The sequence below is a fragment of the Panicum virgatum genome, chromosome 2N, assembly GCF_016808335.1.
Source record: "Panicum virgatum strain AP13 chromosome 2N, P.virgatum_v5, whole genome shotgun sequence".
In the NCBI taxonomy this organism is placed as follows: Eukaryota; Viridiplantae; Streptophyta; class Magnoliopsida; order Poales; family Poaceae; genus Panicum; species Panicum virgatum.
In genome coordinates, this window is record NC_053146.1 from 53,321,036 (window position 1) to 53,346,442 (window position 25,407).

Genomic DNA, 25,407 nt, shown 5'->3' on the forward strand with positions numbered 1-25,407 from the left:
GTGAGGGGCAGAGCTCCGGCGGGCGCGGAGCTTCGAGCAGCGCTGGCTGGAGTCTGGACCTCGGGCGGCACGGCAGAGGCACGTCCGGCGCGCGTGGAGCTCGGGGGCGCGGGCGGAGCTAGCCAGTGCGCGCGGACCTCAAGGAAGGCCGGAAAGCGCGGCCAGTGTTGGAAGCTCAGGCGGCGCGGAGCCATGGCCGAGGCCAGGGAGCTCTACGGTGGGAGAGAGAGGGAAGGAAAGGGAAGAGGATTGGTGACTGACGGATGGGTCCCATATAACGGTGGTTAACGGGGTGACTGTTCCTTTCTTCATACATCCAACTAAATAAGAAATAGAACGGCTCCGTCACTCTAACCAAACATTTAACATAGAATGGTCTCGTTCCTAAATTAGGAATGGAGCCATTCCATTTTAACCCGCTCTCTAACCAAACATTACCTAAAATCCCCGATTCTGTTTGTCTGGAGAAACAAAGCAATATAAACAATACACGCATGAAGTCATGTTTTCTTTTTCAGTAATAGCTCAGAGTCATGGATGGATGCATTGTTGACTTCTTGTTGCTGTCGAGGGGCGGCGGAGACGCGGAGTTAGCCCAGTAAACAGTGGCAACTGCTAGTACACGGTCACACGGGCCGGTTTGTTTAGTTCATTTGGTCAAAAGTTTTTGAAACAGAATCTGGCTATTTCGGACTAGTAAATGAAGTCTATTTATAAAACTTTTTACACGGAGGAGTTGTAAATCGCGAGATGAATCTAATCGACCAACTTAATTCATGATTAATTCATAATTAGCGAATTGTTACTGTAGCATCACTGTTGCAATTATGGATTAAGTATGCTCATTAGATTCGTCTCGCGATTTACAACCCATCCTTACAAAAAAAAATTGTAAATAGACATCATTTAGTACTTTATGCACGTGTCCAAATATGTGATGTGATGTTTTTTGCCAAAATTTTTTGGCATCTAAACAAATTGCTGGGCCCAACGTGGGTCCGCCTCTATCATAGGGCATTTTCTTCTGGCATGATTGCTGCTGTAGTGCTGTTGTTGGTACAATGCTAGGGCCCTGAATCCTTGACATTAGCACATTGTTTCTGCTTCTTTTAAGAGATAGGCCTCCACCATCAGCCCCGGCGTTAGCAGTGTAAGGAGGCCACGAGGAAATTGTGGCCAAGCTGAAAGAGAAAGGAAAGCCGGTGGATAACTGAAGACTAGAACCAGCAGCCTCATTTTGGCTGGAGCATTGTTACTAAGGTACAGAATTCTTCACCTTTTGGGTACAGTTGACGATGAAACATGCAGATGCAATGTATATAAGAATCAATTTATTTGCTGTTGCTCATGCTATGTTTCATGTGAACTCAACTGTAAGGATCCAGACATCCAGTTCGATCAAAAACTGCACCTAATATAGAAGTCAAATCCCCTTCAGCAAGCATGGAACAAAAACGCACCTTTATTCAGCAATTCAGTGCAAAGAAAGCCAGTGTCATATTAGTGCCATTACAATTGTTTACATTCGAATACAAACATAAGCATACACAAATTATAGCAAATCCATACATGTATATGAAATAATTTGCTATGGCGTCATCTTCATTGATCAGCTTTCGGCGTGCTTGGATGGGCTCGTAGTATGATTGACTTGCCAACGAGTAACTTAGGGCGATTTTTGTGATCACTGATCTGTCTTTGCAGTATCTTTACCAAGTTCTCTTTCTTACCACATTTCTTAAGAACAAGCTCATTCAGGTTCAGCAGGTCTGGCACTCCATACAAGCCAGAATCGTTGTCATTCAGTGATGGGCACGTGTTCACCCAAAGTTTCTTAAGCTCAGGCATCGCGCCTTTCTCAATTGTCACTGTTTTAATTTTATCTAGCCCATCAATGTCGAGGAACTTGAGCTTTAGGAATGTACCTGCGCAGAAAGACAAGGAGTCCCCTATGTAGGACTTCTCCCATAGGCCTAGCAAAGTCAGGTTGCGCAAGTTCTGAAGATGATGAATATCTTCCTGCTTCAGTTGTGTCCCCAACAGCTTCACCTTAGCTAGATCATTGAGTGAACTGATCCATTTTGGAAGACTGCTGAGATTACCACACAGCCTCAATGAAACAAGATATCTCGGTATGCTTGGTGGGGTTTGGGCCAGAAATGCAACTGAATCAGATCGCACTTCAAGCCGTTGCAATCGCTTGAGCTCACCTATCGATTGGCACAGATCCTGCCCTTCTTTCTCGGTAAGCCCTGCGACCCCTAGCCTTCTTAAATTCGTCAAGTTTGTCAGCTTCTTGAGCCTCCCTGCCACACCATTGCCGTTACCAACATTGACCACCCCCAACATGTGCAAGTTCTGTAACTTCTCAATTCCTTCAGGAGCTCTTACACTCAAGTTGAGAACCTTGCAGCACTCAACAGGGTTGCAGCATAGGGAGGGTAAAAGGGTGTGTTCACCGTTGTCCTTCTCTGACTCCATCTTTCGCAACAAATCTTTGGAAAAGTTGGTGCCAGCTAGAAGATAACAGAGCTTCTCAAGTTTGGCAACACCGCTGGGTAGTTGTGTCACCTGTGTGTCTTGGATGTCTAATGTCTCCAGATATCGAAGGTTCTGCAAGGAAGATGGAAGTTTAGAAATATCCGTTCCTCGCAGGGACAAATACCTTAGGTGCCGTAGCTCTCCTATGTGCTTGAGGTCACCATTCTTCAAATTGATCGTGTTCTCCAGGTCAAGCACTCGCAGCAGCAGCAATTTTGGAGAGATGAGAGATGCAGGGCACTCCCCAAAGATCGTCAATGATCGGATAAATGACAAGGTTATGTTTTGCAGCTTCTCATCCCTACTCTTCCATCTAGATACTACCAGGTGGCGTATCTTACTTTGTGGAATGTCATTTGAGTGCTTCTCGATGAGGAACAGTTGGTTCTCCTCAGTGAACTTGGACAGGATGATCTCGCGCACCATGCTATGAACTTGGCAGCGATCATCTCCAACTCCACGGCTGGCCTTGGATCCTTGAATCATGCTTCTGCTAATGAGCTCATTGTAGAAACGCGCTGCTACATCCTCCACAGGCATGCCACGTTTCTTTCCTATGTAGCCTTCCGCCATCCACCGCCTGAGCAAGCGGGTGCGTCTGATCTCATGGTTCTCGGGGAAGATACTGAGGTACAAGAAGATGGACTTCAAGTGATACGGCAAGCCATCATAACTTGAGACAATAACCTTGGGGATGTTGCGAAGGTCAGACTCCAGCTCTGCTGCAAGGTGTTCGTGCAGATTCCTCCATTCTATGCTTGTTTTAGGCCTGTTGGCGAGGAAACCTCCTATTGTGGAAATGGCAAGTGGAAGCCCCCGGCATTTCCTCAAGATATAGTTGGCTTGATTTTCCATGTCCGGTGGCACAAGATAATCACAATTTTTATACACCTACAAATGATGGAACGGAATAGGTCAATGGACAAGCTATAAAAATATAATGGATCAATGAGATATAGCATGCAACGTCATGGAGATTCTGCGAGTATATGTTTCGACACTGTACCCCATTGAAAATAAAATAGTCAGATGCTAGGCACAAAAGAAAGCTTCAAAGTTCACATACTACATCGGTCCTTGGTGGACCCGATAATACCAGCGACATTTCACATTTCCAGTTTATGCATTTCGTCGAACAGGTTGAGGGCGCTGACATGAGGTTACTGGAAGCGAGGTGCACGCCGCTCCGGTCTAATCTAGCCTCCCCCAAAAGAGGCGTGCCTTCCCTTCTGTTATTCCAAAGCTCCACTCGCGGCTCGCCCCCACCGCCGCCACTTCCTTTGACCAAGAGAGTGCCGCGGCCGCCGTCTCTCTCGTCTCGGGTGATCAGATCATACATGCCACCGCAACGACCACTCTCTCTACAATCTACGCCCCCATCCAGGATCCAGCCATCCTCACTTCCTGCTTTCTGTCGCTCTCCCTCTGCGCGCCAGCGGCGGATGTGATGTGGTGCCGTGAGGTAAGCAGCAGGGCATGGGGAATCGGGGAGTGCGGACTGGAGTGAAAGGGAATGCAATTACCAGGAAAAGCACATTGTCAAACACTCAAAAGGGATCTCCAACCTTTAACTATAAATCACATAACGAGGGCTATCCAAATGACGAAACCAGACAAGTTTAACCCTTAATGTGGTTTAAGGTGATTTTGTATTTTTACAAAAAAAATTAAAAAATATTTAGATTAGAAAACAAAAATAATTTATTTTAAATTAGAAAAATATGAAATGGGTTATTATAATTTTTGTAAAAATGTATCCTATCCATTATATATCAGTTGGAATCTTCTTTATTCAAAAATAATAGACATAAATACATAACTACAAGTAAACAAACATTAGGAACATGAAAAAATTAAAATAGAATAACTGAGAAGTAGAGTACCAATAGATAGGTTACATTTCTAAAATACTCTTGGTACTAGTTTCTTTTTTTCTGATTTAAAATAAATCAATTATGATTTTTGTACTAGTTTCTTTTTTCTGATTTAAAATAAAGTAATTATGATTTTTAAATTTAAATTTGAACATTTTTTATTTTCTTAAAATAAATAAATCACCCTAAGAGCTAAATTTGCTTGATTTCCACAGTTAGATAGCCTCCATCATCCGGTTTTGTAGTTGAATGTAAAAGAAAAAAGGTCAATTTTCAAAGTATAGCCAAAGTATGAATAACCTCCTAGCCTATAACTTAGTTGAATTTACCCTCTAAACTATGCCATTTAGTTCATTTTACCCCTTAATATAATTTATCTTTTTTATTTCTCCAAACACATGTTGAATTTTAATTTTAAATTTTACAGAGTAGTGGTGGACATCAAAATGCATATTTAAAAAAAATTTATAATTTTTCCATCATTATTTTTCATATGATTTTGAACTTCAATAGTTAATGTATTATTAAATTTTCTAACCTATCAAAATAATGATAAAAATTATGATATGTTTTCTCACATATGATGTGTACTACTATTTTGTAAAATGTCAACTTAAAAATCCACCAATGCATGGAGAAATGAAAAAGGATAAATTGTATTAGGAGGTGATTTGAACCAAAGAGTATAGTTTGGGGATAAAATGAACTAAACAATAGTTTAGTAGGTTATTCGGACTTTGACTATTGTTGAAGGGAGTAATTTAGACTTTTTCCAATGTAAAAAATGGGCCTTTTGTAATAGTACAAGGGTTTAAACTAAGCTTTTCCTATTATAATATTACTTTGTGAGCTGCAATCTACGGTTAAATTCACTTCTTGTATGTTAAACTGTTAATTGAAAATTTAGATATTGGCGTCCCTAAGAAACTTGTTTTTTGGTTAATACAATTCTAAGCGAAGTCTGCTAAGGAGTGAGGAGGACGCACCTTCTGACAAAAGAGGCTCTTCGCCTCCACATCATTCAGTGGTTTCAGCTCGTAGATAAGCTCCTGTCCGTCCGGCCCATGCCCCGCCGCCGCGCAGTGCCGGGCGACGTCCTCCCGCCGCGTCGTCACGATGACACGGCTGTCCTTGTCATTAGGGAACTGAAAGACCTGCCATATATTTTCCCACTCCTCCTGGCTGAGCAGGTCATCCAAGATGACCAGGTATCGCTTCTCCCTCAGGTGCTCCTCGATCGTCTTCTGCTCCGGTGTCATCCCGCGCTCCTTCGACAGCCGCTGCCGGAACACTTCGGGGCTGTCGAGTGGGTGCGGCACGGTGATCCACGCGCCGCAGTCGAACCCGGCGAGGAGGTCCCGGTCGTTGTACACCAACCGCAGCAGCGACGACTTCCCCATGCCGCCCATCCCCCACACCGACACCACGCGCGGCGCGCCGTTGATGCCGGAGAGCAGCATCAGCCTGATCACCGCGTCCTTCTCGTTGCACCGGCCGATGACGCCCGCCGACGCCTGGAACGCGGGCTCGTCGTCGTGTTCGGGGAGCTGTGCTTCCTGCACTCCGGCAGCGGCGGCGGTGCCGACGGCAAGGTGGTACCTCTGATTGCGCTGGTTCAGCGCCTCGACGCTGGTCTTGAGGTACAGGATCCGCGCGGCGATGCGGTGGCGCTCGGCGATGGCGCTGGGCATCCAGGAGCCGACCCGCGACGACGACGTCCTGGCCGCGTAGAGCGCGAAGTCGAGGAGGCAGTCCTCGACGTCGTACGCGAGGTCGCGCACCTGCTTCACCCACGTCCTGACCGTGTCGCTGCGCCCGGCGGCCTCGGGGTGGGCGGAGGCCATCTTGAGGAAGGCCTGCATCATCTCCAGCTCGTTGCGGATGAACTCCACCTCCTGCGGCACGCCGAGCAGGCGCGCCACCTCGTCGGCGATGGCGGTGCCGGCGCTGCTCAGGACGCCGTCCAGCACGGACCTCGCCAAGCTCACGGCCGTCGCCTCCATCTCTCTCTCTCTCTCACACACACACAGAGAGAGAGAGAGAGAGAGAGAGAGAGAGAGAGAGAGAGAGAGAGAGAGAGAGAGGCGCAGTGAAGTGCGTGGGTGTTTGCTTTGCATATATACGGGCACGCGTGCGTTAAAAGACTAAAACGCATTGACCTAGCAGCTAGTTTGTCTTTGAATTGGCGCCTCTCGCGGTGCTCGAATTCGAGTTTGCTGCTTCATCTTCGAAACAAGACGACGACCTGCAAGGTTTTACGGTCATGGCGATTCGGATCTTTATCAGAGAAGGCATCACAGAAAGTTCTTCGCAATTCTCGGTGATTGGTGACCCGTGCAATGCGCACATGGCGCTGTAACGTGAGGTGGGGGTACGGCCGGTAGGTACGAGTATGACTACTCTGAACTTTCGAAGAAAATGAGCTGGGATTATTTCAGAGGTCATTCGCGTGCTCTTTTATGGGATTTTGCTTCCGCGAAGATAAGCTCGGAGGAGCACGCTCCTATAGTCCAGGGAGAAGAAAGTGATGTAGCATACGCAGTAGGGGTCCGCATTCACATCCTGTCGCATGCAAGAAAAGGTCTAAATACAGAGGCTTGGTTTTGTCAGGGAAACAGAAGCCGTCGATGTCAAGTGGTGGAGTGTCGGGGATTCGACCTTCGGGTCAAAGCCCTCACCCTCGGAAATGCTCCCTAACCTGTTTGCAGGGCCCCAATAAGATGGAGCCACGCATACCCGAATGTATCGGATGAACACTAAGAATCGCAAGTTCAAAGACCATGACATTCGGTGCGAAGGATATCACCTTCTGTAGGCCGAAGGTGACGGATGGCTGTCCAGAAACGCAAGCGCAAACACCAAAACCTTCGGCGATGAAGGATATCGCCTTCGTCCGGCCGAAGGTGACTGTAACACCCCGGGTGTTTACACAGTAATTAAATAGATGTCTGCACAGTAATTGTGTTTGTTGCTATGCATCTTGTGCTTGAAATGCGTAAAAAGGATCTTTTTGTAATTATGAAAGGTTATATGTGTAATTATGATTTTATGCAAGGTCCTTTTTGCAGTTGTGTTGAATGGGTTGTGTAATTATAGTTTTAGTGGAGGGTGTTTGTGCAAAATTTCAGTGCATTTAATGCATGGTAGTCATTTTGCTTGTAAGTCTACATTTGAAGTGATTTTGCTTTGAAAAAGACAAATTTCCTAGAATTCAAAATCTCTTCAATGATTTTAATTTTAGCTCTTGAGTCTTTGGTCAAATAAATTTTTGCACAACATCAAAGTTGTAGATCTTGAAAAGTTGAACAACTTTCATGTTGGGCACTTTTTCATTTGAGCTTTAGTTTAAAAGTTATTGCTTGTTTACAGAAAGGTCCCTGGAACTTTTGGAAATTGCAAAATCGCCCTTATGACCATCTCCCCCTCCCTGCTCTGCTTCTCGCTGCCGGCCACCGACAGCGCCGCCCGCCGACGCCTTCCCGGCTTTCCCGGCCATTACTTCGCCGTACGCTGGCTCCCACGCGTCGCCGGCGAGCTCCTCCCCCTCCTGTTGCCTCGCGCTGGAGCCTCCACCCCTCGCCACGCACCCCCGCCGCGCCCAGAACCTCCCCGACGGCCGCCACCGCGACGCCGCCGTGGAACGGCCGCTGCAGAGCACGCCGCCCTCTTCTAGCGAGCGCTTAAGCACTACTTAAATCCCAGAGGTCGATTTCGCTCGTCCATTTCCTCTCCCCTCGCTCCCACGCCGCAGAACGCCGCCGCCGCCCTGCTTGAACCCCGGCGAGCTCCACCCCACCGCGGAGCCGCCAACCCAGACCCGCTCCACCCCTACTTCCCCCACCATTAGCACCGCCTCGACCTCGCGCAGCTCCCAGACCATTTCCCCTCACCCGAACACCACCGGAGCCATCACGCCGCCGTGCTCCGAGCCCGCTAGCCGCCGTCCATTGCCGACCGCCCTCCTCCAACCCTCTCCCGACGCGCCAAGTACACCAGGAGGTCCGCCCTGGCCTGCTCTCCGTTTCCCCCAACCCCACCCTCGCCGCCGGCGATCGCCGTCGCCGGTTTTGGCCGGTCAAACCACCGCCCCCTGCTCTGACTCGGCCGGGGACTTGTTTGTTAGAATTAGAGAAAGGCCAGGGGGTTATGTGAATAGCCTATGACTCATTTGAATAGTGCCACTAAGGACTGCTTTGTAATGTTTTTCAGTGATCTTTGAAATTCAATATCAATTCGTAGAAAATTCGTAAATTAGCAAATCTTGATGTTTTAGAATCCTCTTGAAGAGCTCTATGCAGTAGAACTATAATATGTTAGGCTTTAGTTGCAAGTTTTTGCTGTAGGTGTTGTTTTGTGTTACTAGGTGTATAAATACTAGTTCTTTAATCTTTTTCTTATGTGATACTTGAAAGCTGATATTGCTCTGAAATTTTGGTGGTAGTTTAATCTTGTTACACTAGCTTTGCTATAAAAATTTCATGATCAGTTCTTTGTTGTAGCTTGTTATTTGATTTAATCCTTGTTTAGTATACTTTATTTATGATAAATAGTTTCTTTTCTTGTTAAATCCTGAAAATATTCCTGAGTGTTCATATGGAGTATATTAGTTTGATCAGGAAGTTTGAGCTTTAGTTCATGTCTAGAACAGGAGTTAAAATTGAATCTTGCTAAACTGATGTCTGTTTTGTTCATTTTCTCAGAATAAATTCTTTGTAGATAAACTCATGAAAAATTCACAGTAGCTAGATCATCCCTGTGTAGATCTCCTGTTAAATTTTGAGCTTCTACTTTGCTATATTTTAGTCTGTATAATTCAAGCTTGTGCTAGGTGTTGCCTGCATAAATGATTTATTGTGATTAAATGGTTACATGTCTTGGCATGATTTTTGCAGGGTAGCTTAGTATGTTAATGTTCTATTTAGGGTAATTTTAGTAGAATTTATTACTATTTGTACTCTGATTTGTTGTTTTGTTTACAAACCATGACTTAGTGGTATAGTAAATCACCACCACTCATTTTATGAAGTTAGTTAACTTCTTTTGTGCTGTTGATCATGATGCTTTGTGTAGTTAAATTTGTTATTTAACTACTCTATAAACGATTGCCCATGTTTGTTTATAATGTTGTTCTTGCATTACATATAGATACGACTACTTTGTCAGACGGGACGTACGAGCTGATCCCGGAATCTGACGGAGGTGATCTCGAAGCTCAAGTAAACACTGCGGAACTAACTGAAGCCCCGGACCAAAGTTCGGAAGAGCCTAGGGCTGAAATAGTTAGCAACTACCGAGAAGGCAAGCCCCGGACATAACATATACTTCAAATTAATATCATTTACTGTATTACTTACTTGTGCATTTACAGTTCTTAGGATTTGGATTGAAACCCTAGATGCATGATCCTAGGAACCTATGTACTGAACACTAGACTTGAGTTCGAGTAATTGCTAAGCTTATAGGAACGGTAAAAGTCGAGTGATTGCCTGTCACTCGCGAGCTTTATAGGAATTGCTTGTTTACTTTCTGTTATCAATATAAGGACGACGGACGGGGTTGTGTTCGATATCATGTCCTATGTGAGACCCCGTCTGTGTTGATGAACTTGCTAAGGTCGCGGTGTGTGGTAGTGCTGGTTAAGTTTTTGAAAGTACTAGTCACATGCCGTAATATATGGTACGCGGCAAGCCTAGTAGCCGATTGGACCGGGGAGTGGATATACCTCCCACTCTCTCAGTAGGGATAGGTTTTATTATCTGTTGCGCAACACTACGACTTCTAGGGACAAGGTTCGGCCTTGGAGCCCTGTAGTCGGGGAGAGTGGCACTATCCACAAGCCGGAAAGAAAGGTTAACGGTTGTTTGGGAATGACCCGACGGTATTCCAGACGTGTGTGCTAGGTTACCCTTGCAAGGTTGAATTTCGATTCAGAATCGTCCGCCTCTCACGATGAAATGAGACTGCTTGATCTCTTTGCCACACAGAGTAATAAGAGCAACAATATTCTTATTAATCTTGATGTTTGCTTAGAAGTTCCACCATGATTGGTTAGTAGATGCTTACATAGAATGGTTAATCAACTAGAATCTTGCAGCTAAAACTTCAAAATAAGGACCTACTCTTTATTGCTTTTCAGCAAAGGAAAACCAGAGCCTTACAAAGCCTTGCATAGTCTAGCTAAGGTGGGCTACTTATACCCGTTGTCGGTTAAGTCTTGCTGAGTATTAGAATACTCAGCCTTGCTTTTGAAAACCCTTTTTCAGATATGAGTTTTGAGGATCAGATCGCTAGCTTGACCTATCCTTGCTCGTTGCCTCCTGGCTGGTCCGTAGAGTGGGATACGTCTGTGACCAGCAATGACTATGACGAGTGATACCCGGCTTTGGCTAGCCTGGTGGTCCTTTTTGCGACGTGTTGTAGACATCGTGTTTTATCTTCCGCTGTTTTAAACTCTGAACTTATAGTTATGGCTGGTATAACTGCTTTACTTAAGTTGGCTTTGTAATAAGTCTTTCAACTGGTTTGTAATCATTACTATGCCTGTGTTGTAAAAATTTTGGTTGTAATATCTCTGGACTCGCCTTCGTGCGGGGTATGCTTGTTCGATCCAAGAATCGGTGGTTGTATCGGGACGTTACCCGACAGACCAAAAATTGTTCCGTTTGAAGTGCGTTTAAGCTAATGTTGCCTTTATGGTGATGGTTTACGCACTTGAGCCGGGATAATTTAGGCGGTTCTGCCACAGCTGGTATCAGAGCTACAAGCGTATACCAGAGGTGTTGGAACCTTAAAAATCGCTTTCCATATAAAATTGGAACCATAAAGAATTTCGGAAAACTACGTTGGATTCGTTAAGAGTTGTGTTTAGAACGTAAAGTCCTAGGGAATTTATGGGAATTACTAGGTGGTTATTTTTTGTATGGTTTATATTATCTAACTTCCAGCACTTTACTTTTTGTCAAACCATACTCACAAGCAACTCTTAATTCCTGTAACGACGCACCTATGTTGAGGTAAGATGGTAAGGATCCTCAGTCAGCTGAGGGAGTCTGACCTTCCCGTCGGTGATGCGAACCGAACGCTGCGCTCAAGCAGTGGCCTACTTGAGCTGCTGCCAATATACCGACCTCGGTCGACTATATTGGGAGTAAAGAAATTTGTGAATACGCCTCTGAGTAGCGTATGCTAACGTTGGCCATACGGCGGAAATTGTATGGCTGCCGCTTCTATAGTGAGCGGTAATGTTTAGGAACGCTTTCATGAGTGCTGGCATGAAAGGTTCATTGGGGTTATATATTTATGTTCTGTCAATCTTATGCAGGTACGCTAACCACGATTCGATAAGATAAGAACGGTTAGAATGTATCGACTAGCTATATAGGGAGAGCCGTATTTCTGTATGCCACCGTGCTAACCACGTAAGCCCAACGATAGTTGGCAATTGTTTATCTTGTGAGGAACGAACAGGACGTGCATGCATATCTAGTTGATGTTTGATTTGTTCCTAGTACTTGAAGTTGCTACATGAGCTTGTTAAGGAAGTTATAGTATGAATCCTTATAAGATAAGTGTTAGTGTGCTTAAAACATGAGTGAGTGAAACTCTGATGTTAGTAGCATATTAGTAAAATGCTTAGGTTTCCTTAGATGAAAAATATGGTTTCGAGTCATGCCTTCCTCCTAAGCCCCATCTTGTTGTTATAAGGATCTTTTCATTCCTTAGAATCTCAAATGATGAACCAGTACCAATTGTGGTTTATTATTCTTTGAGTTGGAATCATATCATCTTGTGAATTAGAATCACATTTGTTTTACCGCAGTCTTCTTAAAGCTTTATTTGAGAAGTCTTGAGATAATTGTATTACTCACATTTGAATCCTTTTTTATTCAGATGGCGACTTGTTCCCAGATCTTTTGGGATGAGGAGGGAAATGCTCATACCGACTGTCTGTACTGGGAGGGTTTTCCGAGGATTCTTTGGGATTCACTTCGTATCTTCCACTACCCAGATCCACCCCAGTACACGGGATGCCAGTTTTTGGAGGATGGAATTAAGAAGAACAGAGTTAAGATGAGCATTCCTCAGCACCCCACCTTGGAGTGGCCACCGATTGAGATCGAGGTGATTGGGTACCGTCTTGTGGATGTGTTTGAGAAAGCAGCTCTCAACGCTATCACCACTTTTTGTGAGCACCATCCTGAGGAGGTAGCAGCATATCCTATTGGTTTGTTTCCAGCAGTCCGTACTGGCGATGCAGAGTGGCTGTTCAGGGTCACACACTTTGGGCACTTGATTGGAGATGTAGCGGATGAGACTATCGAGGCAGTAGTCATATATATGAATGCTCAGTCTCATTACCAGATACTTCAGCAGTGACACATGGACCAGGTGATAGACTTGGCCCAGAGTTTTCAGCGAGGCCTTCGTTTGAAGGATATTCAGATTGAGGGACTTCAGGATGCCGTTGCTGGGAGGGACACTGCTATTGCACAGTTTGAGCATCAGGCTATGGAGTATGGTGCTGAGATAGAGCAGCGCAACACAGTTATCGGTTTTATTCAGGCGCAGGTGAATGAGCTGCAAGCAGATTGGGCTGATGCTTTAGCACATGTTGGTATGCTCCAGGAGCAACTAGATGCCCCAGCTGAGCCTGTAGCAGCAGAGGAGGACCCAGAGGAGATTGAGGGAGTATCTGACTTAGATTCAGAGCACGCACTTGCTGAGCCTAACCCTCAGCCGGACGACTCTTCTTCCGGTAGTGCCTCTTCTGTGGGCAACCTCGACGACTTCTAGGCGTCTTAGACTTGTCCTAGATAGTTGTGTTCTCTTGTTGTAGCATATGTATATAGGAAAGAAATGTTGTAAGATAGCCCTAGGGAGGAGTACCACTTGTTGTATTATATGTGGTAAGGGTGAGTGATGTTAGGTTGTAAGAAAAATGCTGCTTTGGATGTAATATAAGTAGCGTCTACCAGTTTGGAAATCATAATCTTCTTATTTAGCAAATCTCTTCATTTGTGCATTTTCACGCCGTTTGATGAATGCAAGAGGTTGCAAATTTTTGTGGCATATGTGCTCATCAAATGTTAGCATGTTGAATCTGTGAGACTAAATTTTAGTCCAACCCCTTCTATGATCTCTGTTGTTTAGCAACATAGCACATAGCAATGAAGAGCGAATTGATAGATTATTTTCTTTACCCTTTGCTCTCAGCATTGAGTCTCTATACGATGGAGCATGAAGCTATCTAGCAGCTGACCAGTTTTGATTTTTGTGGGTTGCACATTTATGTGTTGTGCATATTGTGCTACACCGCATCTAGTTACATTTTTGCTGATTTTGTTTTATCCAAATGTATGATCATTGCATGTACCATTGATTTTGGAAGCGAGAAATATGTATCTAATGGACGTCTTCCATGATTACAGATGGTTGGTCATACACGCGGAACTCCTGATGGCTTCGGTTGTGAAAATGGCAGTGGATCTCAGCAACCACCGCCACCCCCGTCGAATCTGGCCGAGTTAATGGCCATGCAAACAGAGCTGCTTCGCCAGCTAGTCCAAGGGCAACAAAATCAGCCACGCCAACAGTATGGAGGAAGGGAGGCACAACCAGCGGGTTACCAGGAATTCTTTGGTACCCAACCTCCACTTTTCAGCAAAGCTGATGACCCATTGGATGCCGATGCTTGGCTTCGTACAATCAATTCCAAGTTTGCTTTGTTAGCTGTACCATGTATTGATGCGAACCAGGCCCCCTTTGCCGCCCAACAGCTTCGCGGTCCTGCACGTATATGGTGGGATAATTATTGTGAAATGCAGCCTGCTGAACATATCATATCTTGGGAGGAATTCAGAACTGCATTCAGATCACATCATATTCCGGAGGGACTAATGGAAAGAAAGTTGAATGAATTCTTGGCTCTAGATTAGGGAACCCGCACTGTTCTTCAATATGCACAGACCTTCAATCATCTGTGCCAATATGCGGGTCATCATGCTGATACTGATGCCAAGAAACGTGATCGTTTCCGTCGTGGCCTCAATACTAAGCTCAAAGAACGTTTAAACTTGGTTCAGCCCAATACCTATAATGAGCTGGTTAATATGGCCATTACACAGGAAGATTGTATTGCTGCACATCGTGCTGAGAAAAAGCGGAAGGCACCAACGGGACCCTCGAGTGCCCAGCCACCGAGGTATCGCCTGGTGCAAAATACTCCACCTAGGCCTCCACAAAGAAATGCCCCAGTGGGTAGGTTTGTCTTTAGGCCGCCTCAGCAACAAGGAGGATTCAGACCTCCAGTGCCTCAGCAACAGCAACAGCAGTAGTTTAGCCCAAGGCCGAATGCCCCACAGTTCAATAGTGGGAATAGTAATAATCGATGTTTCAACTGCGGCAGTGCTTCTCATTTTGCCAAGAATTGTCCACAACCCAGAAGGAATAATCCAGGGCAAAACTCTAATCAGAACAACAACAACAACAACAACAACAACAAGGGCAAGGGCAAGAGGCAAATGGTGCAAGTCCGGCAAGGGCGAGTTAATTTCACTACTCTTGCAGACCTTCCAGCAGGAGCACCAGTAATGACGGGTACTTTCTCTATCCACAATAAACCCGCAGTCATATTATTTGATTCTGGTGCAACGCATAGTTTTATAAGTGCCAAATTTGGAGCAAGATTAGGATTGGATTTTTGTCATACTAAGGGATCTTTTATGATAACAACCCCTGGTGGGAAGATAGCTTCCAATCAAATCACTAGATGTGTGCCAATTAAGCTGGGTAGCAAATTGATAAAGACAGACTTGATCTTGCTAAATTTAGAAGGCATGGATGTTATTCTAGGCGTGAATTGGATGACTACACATAAAGTACTATTAGATATCTCTTCCCGAGCTATCGAGATAGATTCACCACATCAAGGAGCCACCATACTCTATCTACCACAACGAGAGTACATTAACTCTTGTGCTTATGCCGCAAAAGAAATTAAACTTGAAGATATCCCTATTGTGTGGGAGTATGCGGATGTATTTCCGGATGATTTACCTGGAATGCCTCCTGATAGAGACATCGAGTTTGTTATCGAACTTCAACCCGGTACCGCCCCTATTTCTAAGAGGTCGTACCGAATGCCTCCAAATGAATTAGCAGAATTGAAAGTCCAACTCCAAGACCTTCTTGACAAAGGTTTTATACGTCCAAGTTCTTCACCCTGGGGATGTCCAGCCCTGTTTGTGAAGAAGAAAGACAATAGTTTGAGGCTATGTGTTGATTATCGACCACTCAATGCGGTCACTATTAAAAACAAGTATCCTCTTCCCCGCATTGATATCCTGTTTGATCAGTTAGCTGGAGCTAAGGTTTTCTCTAAGATTGATCTTCGTTCTGGCTACCATCAAATAAAGATCAAGCCTTGTGATATTCCAAAGACTGCTTTCTCTACCAGATATGGACTATATGAATATTTGGTTATGTCTTTTGGCCTTACCAACGCCCCAGCATATTTTATGTACTTGATGAATTCAGTCTTCATGCCGGAGCTGGATAAATTCGTCGTGGTTTTCATTGACGATATTTTGATCTACTCCAAGAATGAAGAAGATCATGCTGAACATTTGCGTATTGTTCTTCAACGATTACGAGATCATCATCTTTATGCCAAATTCTCCAAGTGTGAATTTTGGTTGGACAGTGTGAAATTCTTAGGTCACACTATCTCCAGTGATGGTATATCAGTTGATCCAACTAAAGTACAAGAAGTGATGGATTGGGAATCTCCTATTTCAGTTCATCAAATTCGCAGTTTTCTTGGTTTAGCTGGATATTATCATCGGTTCATTACTGATTTCTCCAGAATAGCCAAGCCTATGACGGAGTTATTGAAGAAGGGAGTGAAGTTTGTTTGGAATGATAAGTGTGAAGAAGCTTTCCAAACTCTCAAAGCAAGATTAACTACCGCTCCAGTATTGTCTACCCCGGACAGTACTAAACCTTTTGATGTCTATTGTGATGCTTCGGGTACGGGACTTGGTTGTGTGCTTATGCAGGACAACCGGGTTATTTCTTATGCATCAAGAGCTCTCCGGGATCATGAGAAGAATTATCCAACCCATGATCTGGAATTAGCAGCTGTCATTCACGCTCTTAAGATTTGGAGACATCATCTTATGGGAACTCACTGTAATATTTACACTGACCATAAGAGCCTCAAATATATCTTCACTCAAGCTGATCTCAACATGAGACAGAGACGCTGGCTGGAGTTGATAAAGGATTATGATCTAGAAGTGCACTATCATCCAGGAAAGGCTAATGTGGTTGCGGATGCACTCAGCCGCAAGTCACAATGCCATTGTCTATCTGTAGAACCATTCAATGAAACTCTATGCCAGGAAATGATGAAGTTAAACCTGGAAATGGTACCTCAAGGAAGTTTGAACCATATATCGATTGAGCCTACACTTCATGATAGCATCATCATGGGGCAATTACATGATGAGGGTATCAAGATCATCAAGGAAAAGTTATCACAAGGAGAAGCAAAGTATAAATGTTTCCGAGTGGATCATCGAGGAGTTCTATGGTTTGAATCTCGACTAGTTGTACCAAAGAATCATGAGCTTAGAAAACAAATCCTTGATGAAGCACATCTATCGAAGTTTTCGATTCATCCCGGTGGTACCAAGATGTACCATGATCTCAAACAAAATTTCTGGTGGACTAGAATGAAAAGAGAGATCGTCAGATATGTTTCTGAATGTGATGTTTGTCAAAGAGTTAAAGCTAGTCATTTGAAAGTAGCTGGTACTCTCCAACCTTTATCTATTCCATCCTGGAAATGGGAGGACATCAGTATGGATTTTATCGTTGGTTTACCCACTACTCCTCATAAGCATGATTCTGTTTGGGTAATCGTTGATAGACTCACCAAGACCGCTCATTTTATTCCAGTACACACCACTTATTCTGCCAAGAAGTACGCAGAGATTTATCTCGATCAGATTGTTCGTTTACATGGCATTCCAAAGACGATTATTTCTGATCGTGGGCCTCAGTTTATAGCACGTTTCTGGGAGCAAATGCAGGAATCCCTTGGAACAAAATTGATTCGTAGTTCAGCTTATCATCCACAAACAGATGGGCAAACTGAACGAATCAATCAAATCCTTGAAGACATGTTGAGGGCATGTACTATTCAATATGGCAAGAACTGGGTTGAGTGCCTAGCATTGGCAGAGTTTTCATACAATAACAGTTATCAATCCAGCTTGCAAATGGCACCATTTGAAGCATTATACGGTCGAAGGTGTCGAACTCCTTTGAATTGGTCACAAGCTGGAGAACGCAAAATTTTTGGGCCAGATTTAGTCTCTGAGGCAGAGGAGCAAGTCAGAGTTATCCAAGTTAATCTTAAAGCAGCCCAATCAAGACAGAAAAGTTATGCAGACAAAAGAAGAGATCCCTTACAATTCGAGGTAGGAGACTTTGTATATTTGCGAGTATCTCCTACTAAAGGTGTTCAACGCTTTGGCTTAAAAGGGAAATTAGCACCCCAATACATCGGACCATTTGAAATTATCGAAACTTGTGGACCCGTTGCCTACCGACTCCGTCTTTCCTCTCAGTTGGCCGCCGTTCATGATGTCTTCCATGTCTCACAACTTCGGAAGTGCACCAGGGTACCTACTGAAATCCTTGAACCACAGGATATCGAGATTGAATCCGATCTATCTTATACGGAGTATCCAATCAAGATTCTTGACACAAAAGAAAGAAGTACTAGAAGGGAGAAAGTTAAAATGTACAAAATCCAGTGGAATCAGCATACTGTAGAAGAAGCTACTTGGGAGACTGAAAATTTTCTCCAACGGAACTTTCCCGACTTTCTTAGAACCAATCCAGGTACCGAATCTTTGCATCCTTTTCTTCCTGTAATCTCGGGACGAGATTCCTTTTAGGGGGGAAGGCTGTAACACCCCGGGTGTTTACACAGTAATTAAATAGGTGTCTGCACAGTAATTGTGTTTGTTGCTATGCATCTTGTGCTTGAAATGCGTAAAAAGGATCTTTTTGTAATTATGAAAGGTTATATGTGTAATTATGATTTTATGCAAGGTCCTTTTTGCAGTTGTGTTGAATGGGTTGTGTAATTATAGTTTTAGTGGAGGGTGTTTGTGCAAAATTTCAGTGCATTTAATGCATGGTAGTCATTTTGCTTGTAAGTCTACATTTGAAGTGATTTTGCTTTGAAAAAGACAAATTTCCTAGAATTCAAAATCTCTTCAATGATTTTAATTTTAGCTCTTGAGTCTTTGGTCAAATAAATTTTTGCACAACATCAAAGTTGTAGATCTTGAAAAGTTGAACAACTTTCATGTTGGGCACTTTTTCATTTGAGCTTTAGTTTAAAAGTTATTGCTTGTTTACAGAAAGGTCCCTGGAACTTTTGGAAATTGCAAAATCGCCCTTATGACCATCTCCCCCTCCCTGCTCTGCTTCTCGCTGCCGGCCACCGACAGCGCCGCCCGCCGACGCCTTCCCGGCTTTCCCGGCCATTACTTCGCCGTACGCTGGCTCCCACGCGTCGCCGGCGAGCTCCTCCCCCTCCTGTTGCCTCGCGCTGGAGCCTCCACCCCTCGCCACGCACCCCCGCCGCGCCCAGAACCTCCCCGACGGCCGCCACCGCGACGCCGCCGTGGAACGGCCGCTGCAGAGCACGCCGCCCTCTTCTAGCGAGCGCTTAAGCACTACTTAAATCCCAGAGGTCGATTTCGCTCGTCCATTTCCTCTCCCCTCGCTCCCACGCCGCAGAACGCCGCCGCCGCCCTGCTTGAACCCCGGCGAGCTCCACCCCACCGCGGAGCCGCCAACCCAGACCCGCTCCACCCCTACTTCCCCCACCATTAGCACCGCCTCGACCTCGCGCAGCTCCCAGACCATTTCCCCTCACCCGAACACCACCGGAGCCATCACGCCGCCGTGCTCCGAGCCCGCTAGCCGCCGTCCATTGCCGACCGCCCTCCTCCAACCCTCTCCCGACGCGCCAAGTACACCAGGAGGTCCGCCCTGGCCTGCTCTCCGTTTCCCCCAACCCCACCCTCGCCGCCGGCGATCGCCGTCGCCGGTTTTGGCCGGTCAAACCACCGCCCCCTGCTCTGACTCGGCCGGGGACTTGTTTGTTAGAATTAGAGAAAGGCCAGGGGGTTATGTGAATAGCCTATGACTCATTTGAATAGTGCCACTAAGGACTGCTTTGTAATGTTTTTCAGTGATCTTTGAAATTCAATATCAATTCGTAGAAAATTCGTAAATTAGCAAATCTTGATGTTTTAGAATCCTCTTGAAGAGCTCTATGCAGTAGAACTATAATATGTTAGGCTTTAGTTGCAAGTTTTTGCTGTAGGTGTTGTTTTGTGTTACTAGGTGTATAAATACTAGTTCTTTAATCTTTTTCTTATGTGATACTTGAAAGCTGATATTGCTCTGAAATTTTGGTGGTAGTTTAATCTTGTTACACTAGCTTTGCTATAAAAATTTCATGATCAGTTCTTTGTTGTAGCTTGTTATTTGATTTAATCCTTGTTTAGTATACTTTATTTATGATAAATAGTTTCTTTTCTTGTTAAATCCTGAAAATATTCCTGAGTGTTCATATGGAGTATATTAGTTTGATCAGGAAGTTTGAGCTTTAGTTCATGTCTAGAACAGGAGTTAAAATTGAATCTTGCTAAACTGATGTCTGTTTTGTTCATTTTCTCAGAATAAATTCTGTGTAGATAAACTCATGAAAAATTCACAGTAGCTAGATCATCCCTGTGTAGATCTCCTGTTAAATTTTGAGCTTCTACTTTGCTATATTTTAGTCTGTATAATTCAAGCTTGTGCTAGGTGTTGCCTGCATAAATGATTTATTGTGATTAAATGGTTACATGTCTTGGCATGATTTTTGCAGGGTAGCTTAGTATGTTAATGTTCTGTTTAGGGTAATTTTGGTAGAATTTATTACTATTTGTACTCTGATTTGTTGTTTTGTTTACAAACCATGACTTAGTGGTATAGTAAATCACCACCACTCATTTTATGAAGTTAGTTAACTTCTTTTGTGCTGTTGATCATGATGCTTTGTGTAGTTAAATTTGTTATTTAACTACTCTATAAACGATTGCCCATGTTTGTTTATAATGTTGTTCTTGCATTACATATAGATACGACTACTTTGTCAGACGGGACGTACGAGCTGATCCCGGAATCTGACGGAGGTGATCTCGAAGCTCAAGTAAACACTGCGGAACTAACTGAAGCCCCGGACCAAAGTTCGGAAGAGCCTAGGGCTGAAATAGTTAGCAACTACCGAGAAGGCAAGCCCCGGACATAACATATACTTCAAATTAATATCATTTACTGTATTACTTACTTGTGCATTTACAGTTCTTAGGATTTGGATTGAAACCCTAGATGCATGATCCTAGGAACCTATGTACTGAACACTAGACTTGAGTTCGAGTAATTGCTAAGCTTATAGGAACGGTAAAAGTCGAGTGATTGCCTGTCACTCGCGAGCTTTATAGGAATTGCTTGTTTACTTTCTGTTATCAATATAAGGACGACGGACGGGGTTGTGTTCGATATCATGTCCTATGTGAGACCCCGTCTGTGTTGATGAACTTGCTAAGGTCGCGGTGTGTGGTAGTGCTGGTTAAGTTTTTGAAAGTACTAGTCACATGCCGTAAATATGGTACGCGGCAAGCCTAGTAGCCGATTGGACCGGGGAGTGGATATACCTCCCACTCTCTCAGTAGGGATAGGTTTTATTATCTGTTGCGCAACACTACGACTTCTAGGGACAAGGTTCGGCCTTGGAGCCCTGTAGTCGGGGAGAGTGGCACTATCCACAAGCCGGAAAGAAAGGTTAACGGTTGTTTGGGAATGACCCGACGGTATTCCAGACGTGTGTGCTAGGTTACCCTTGCAAGGTTGAATTTCGATTCAGAATCGTCCGCCTCTCACGATGAAATGAGACTGCTTGATCTCTTTGCCACACAGAGTAATAAGAGCAACAATATTCTTATTAATCTTGATGTTTGCTTAGAAGTTCCACCATGATTGGTTAGTAGATGCTTACATAGAATGGTTAATCAACTAGAATCTTGCAGCTAAAACTTCAAAATAAGGACCTACTCTTTATTGCTTTTCAGCAAAGGAAAACCAGAGCCTTACAAAGCCTTGCATAGTCTAGCTAAGGTGGGCTACTTATACCCGTTGTCGGTTAAGTCTTGCTGAGTATTAGAATACTCAGCCTTGCTTTTGAAAACCCTTTTTCAGGTATGAGTTTTGAGGATCAGATCGCTAGCTTGACCTATCCTTGCTCGTTGCCTCCTGGCTGGTCCGTAGAGTGGGATACGTCTGCGACCAGCAATGACTATGACGAGTGATACCCGGCTTTGGCTAGCCTGGTGGTCCTTTTTGCGACGTGTTGTAGACATCGTGTTTTATCTTCCGCTGTTTTAAACTCTGAACTTATAGTTATGGCTGGTATAACTGCTTTACTTAAGTTGGCTTTGTAATAAGTCTTTCAACTGGTTTGTAATCATTACTATGCCTGTGTTGTAAAAATTTTGGTTGTAATATCTCTGGACTCGCCTTCGTGCGGGGTATGCTTGTTCGATCCAAGAATCGGTGGTTGTATTGGGACGTTACCCGACAGACCAAAAATTGTTCCGTTTGAAGTGCATTTAAGCTAATGTTGCCTTTATGGTGATGGTTTACGCACTTGAGCCGGGATAATTTAGGCGGTTCTGCCACAGTGACGAAGGGTTGCTCCGAAGCACAAGTTCGAAGAACAGGACCTTCGGGTCAAGGGATCAATTTCGGGAACGAAGGTGGCGGCTGATTGCTCGTTGATGGAGCCTTCATGGCTCTGACTCCCGGAGGTCCCCGAAGGTTGTTGGAACCTTCGTCGGTTGTAGATATGTGTGTGAAACGTGAATATGTGAGAATGTCGGATTTGTACACCTCTCGAATACGTGAGAAGGTCGAATTTGTAAACATCTCACCTTGTAATTTTACCCCGAAGCCGGCTGAGAGTGTAAATGAGTTGGGAGGGGGCAATTTAGGAAAACCTAGCCGAGGGCTAAGGGTATAAATATCCCCCTCTCCACAGTATAAAGGGTTAAATTTTCTAATCATTATTGGAGAGTTCGGCACCTACTTTCATCGTCATCATTCATACTGTTCATGCTCCCTGTCTGGGCGTCTAAGAAGCTAAGATCCCAACAGCGGTGCCCACCGTGGCAGCACGAAAGACAACCCACGATGGCCCCAGCAAAGAAGAAAGCCACCGCCGGCACCACAAGCACTTCCACTGAACCTGGCCACATCCTCGATGGCCCTCAACCGCAGCACGAAGGAGCCAACCCACAAATGGAAGACATCACGAACGAAGCTGCTCTTCATGGAGACTTGAATGATAACACTGAAAACACCGAAGCTCATCAACTCACAGAAGCAGCACTCAAGCTCAAGGCCCTTGAAATGGAGAAAAAGAACATCGAAGCTCAGCTTGCCACCAAAAAGAGGGCACTGGACCAAGCAAACAAGCTGGCCGAGGCCAGGCGCAGGCTAGCAGACATGGAGGCAGAAGTTGAGAGCTTGCAGAGGGCATACCAAGAAATGCCCGAAGGTTCCTCCCAGCAAGAAAATCGCGTCATTCTCCAGACAGCCTTCGCTCACAATGAAAACCAAAGGCCACCGCCGGTCAACCTCCCATTTGACCCGACGTCGCCACTTTCAGTCGCTCTGCAGCGAACTTCATGGCCGCTTGAATACAAGCCTACACAGCTCCCCAAGTACAACGCTACAACAGATCCAACTCAGTTCCTCATGACCTATGAAGCAACCATTGCTTCGGCCGGAGGTGACGACTCCACCATGGCCAAGTCCTTCGTCATGGTCTGCGAAGGTTCTGTGGCTAACTGGTATTCATACTTGCCTCCGCAATCAATCAACAATTGGTATCAGCTGAAAGAAAGGTTCCTCCAGGACTTCCAGGGCTTCAGAAGGCTCACTACCAGCACTGTCAAAGATTTCAAATGCCCCCAGCATGACCGCGAGCCTCTCTATGACTACTTCCGGAGGTTCGTCCAAAAGAAGGCTCAAATTCCAAACTTTCCAGAGAAAGATGCGATAGAGAAATGCATCGAGGGTCTCCTGCCTGGTCAGCTTGCTTCCCACCTCATAAGAGAGCCTCCGAGGACTCTAGAGGTGCATTATTCAGAAGTAGAAAAGTACGCGAAGTCAGACGCCGACCACCGCAGAAGGGTCGAGCAAAGAAGAATCATGCGTCAGGCTGAAAAATACAACCAGCAAACATGGCAGCAAGAGAAGCAGCCTGCTCACCAGCTCATCTTACCTCTGGAAACTTCGCACGAAGATGAGGATCAGATAACCTTCGATCCCTTCATAACACCGCCAGAGTTGGAACTCCAACACTCAAGCGACAAGCAACCTTCGTCCGGGGCACGAGGCAGAGGTCACGGCAGAGGAAGGGACCGAGGTCGTGGACCTCCGCGTGACCCCAAAAAATTCTTCTGTCACTTCCATGGGTCTAACTCCGACCACAGAAAAAACCAGTGCCCGGAGAAGAAGAAAACCCTTGACAGAATGGAGTCCGAGAAAAAAGCCAAGCTAGTTGGGCACACTACATGACCTCAGACTCCATAAGCTCGTCAACAAATACAGTACACACAACCTTCGTTCGTTCCACCCCCAACATTTACACAAGCATACCGCCCACCCATGTTCAACTACAACTACCACAACTGGCAGCCGCAGCCAAACCCTCAGACGCAACCCAGTCAACTCACCACCCAAGCTCAACAAACCCTAGACCAACTACCTCCACCCCCAGCCAACCCACCGAAACAAGAAAACCAAACCACAAACAGCCAGCCCGCGGCACTACCTTCCTTCGGGATGATCATGCCCATCTCCGGAGGTTCCACCCTGGACTTCGAAAACAAGAGACAGCGCAGAGACTACTTCAGACAGGTCCATTGTATCGTCTCCGAAGGTCCAACCAAGAGAACCCAGTGGTCACACTCTCCGATCACCTTCTCCGAAGAAGATGTCAACCTCATTAGCTACCCACACACAGATGCTCTTGTCATCGAGGCAAACATTCAGGGCTGGAGGATCGGCAAGATACTAGTTGACACTGGCAGTTCTGCAGACATCATCTTTTCCGACACCTTCGATAAGATGGGTATCGACCGAAGCCTGCTTCAGCCTTCGGATATCCCTTTAATGGGATTCGGAGGAAAGAGAGTGAACACAATCGGCAAACTGTCACTCCCCGTGTCCTTCGGAGACATGGCCAACGCAAGAACAGAGCACATCACCTTCGATGTGGTAGAAATGCCCTACCCATACCGCGCAATCTTAGGAAGAGGGAGAATCAACAAGTTCGAAGCTATCGTCCATCAACTATACTTGTGCATGAAAATGCCAGCTCCCGCAGGGGTCATCACCGTCCGCGATGACCAGCAACTTGCGCAGGACATTGAGCGGGGATACACCCCAGGACAGAAAAATGTCCACAATCTTAGGACTGAAGCCAAACCCGTTACCTTCAAAGAGCAGCAAAGGGACAGCGAGAAAGCAACCTTCGAAGAAGACTGTGAAATCAAGAAGGTCCCCCTCGATGTACATCTCCCCGATAAAATGGTGACTATCAATGCAACCCTAGATCTCGAAGAGGAGAAAGAACTTCTCGAGTTCCTCCGCAAGAATCAAGATGTTTTTGCATGGTCTGCAAGCGACCTTCGGGGAGTCAGCAGAGACATCATTGAGCATCGCCTGGACATCAACCCAAACATCAAGCCGAAGAAGCAGAAGCTTCGCAAAATGGCAGATGAAAAAGTCGCAGCAGTCAAGGCCGAGGTCCAGAGACTGCTAGATGCAAATGTCATTAGAGGAGTCGAATACC

At 45.2% G+C, this 25,407-nt stretch overlaps 1 protein-coding gene across 1 annotated transcript; it reads right to left on the bottom strand.

The window, feature by feature from the left end:
• Positions 1-1,444: 1,444 nt before the first annotated feature.
• On the bottom strand, positions 1,445-6,481 carry LOC120661253 (disease resistance protein PIK6-NP-like). The gene is made up of 2 exons (XM_039940016.1): positions 5,402-6,481; positions 1,445-3,432 (listed from the first exon to the last, which is right to left on the bottom strand). The coding sequence occupies exons 1-2, from the start codon at positions 6,416-6,418 to the stop codon at positions 1,603-1,605; spliced, it is 2,847 nt and encodes a 948-aa protein (XP_039795950.1). The 5' UTR covers positions 6,419-6,481; the 3' UTR covers positions 1,445-1,602.
• Positions 6,482-25,407: the final 18,926 nt, after the last annotated feature.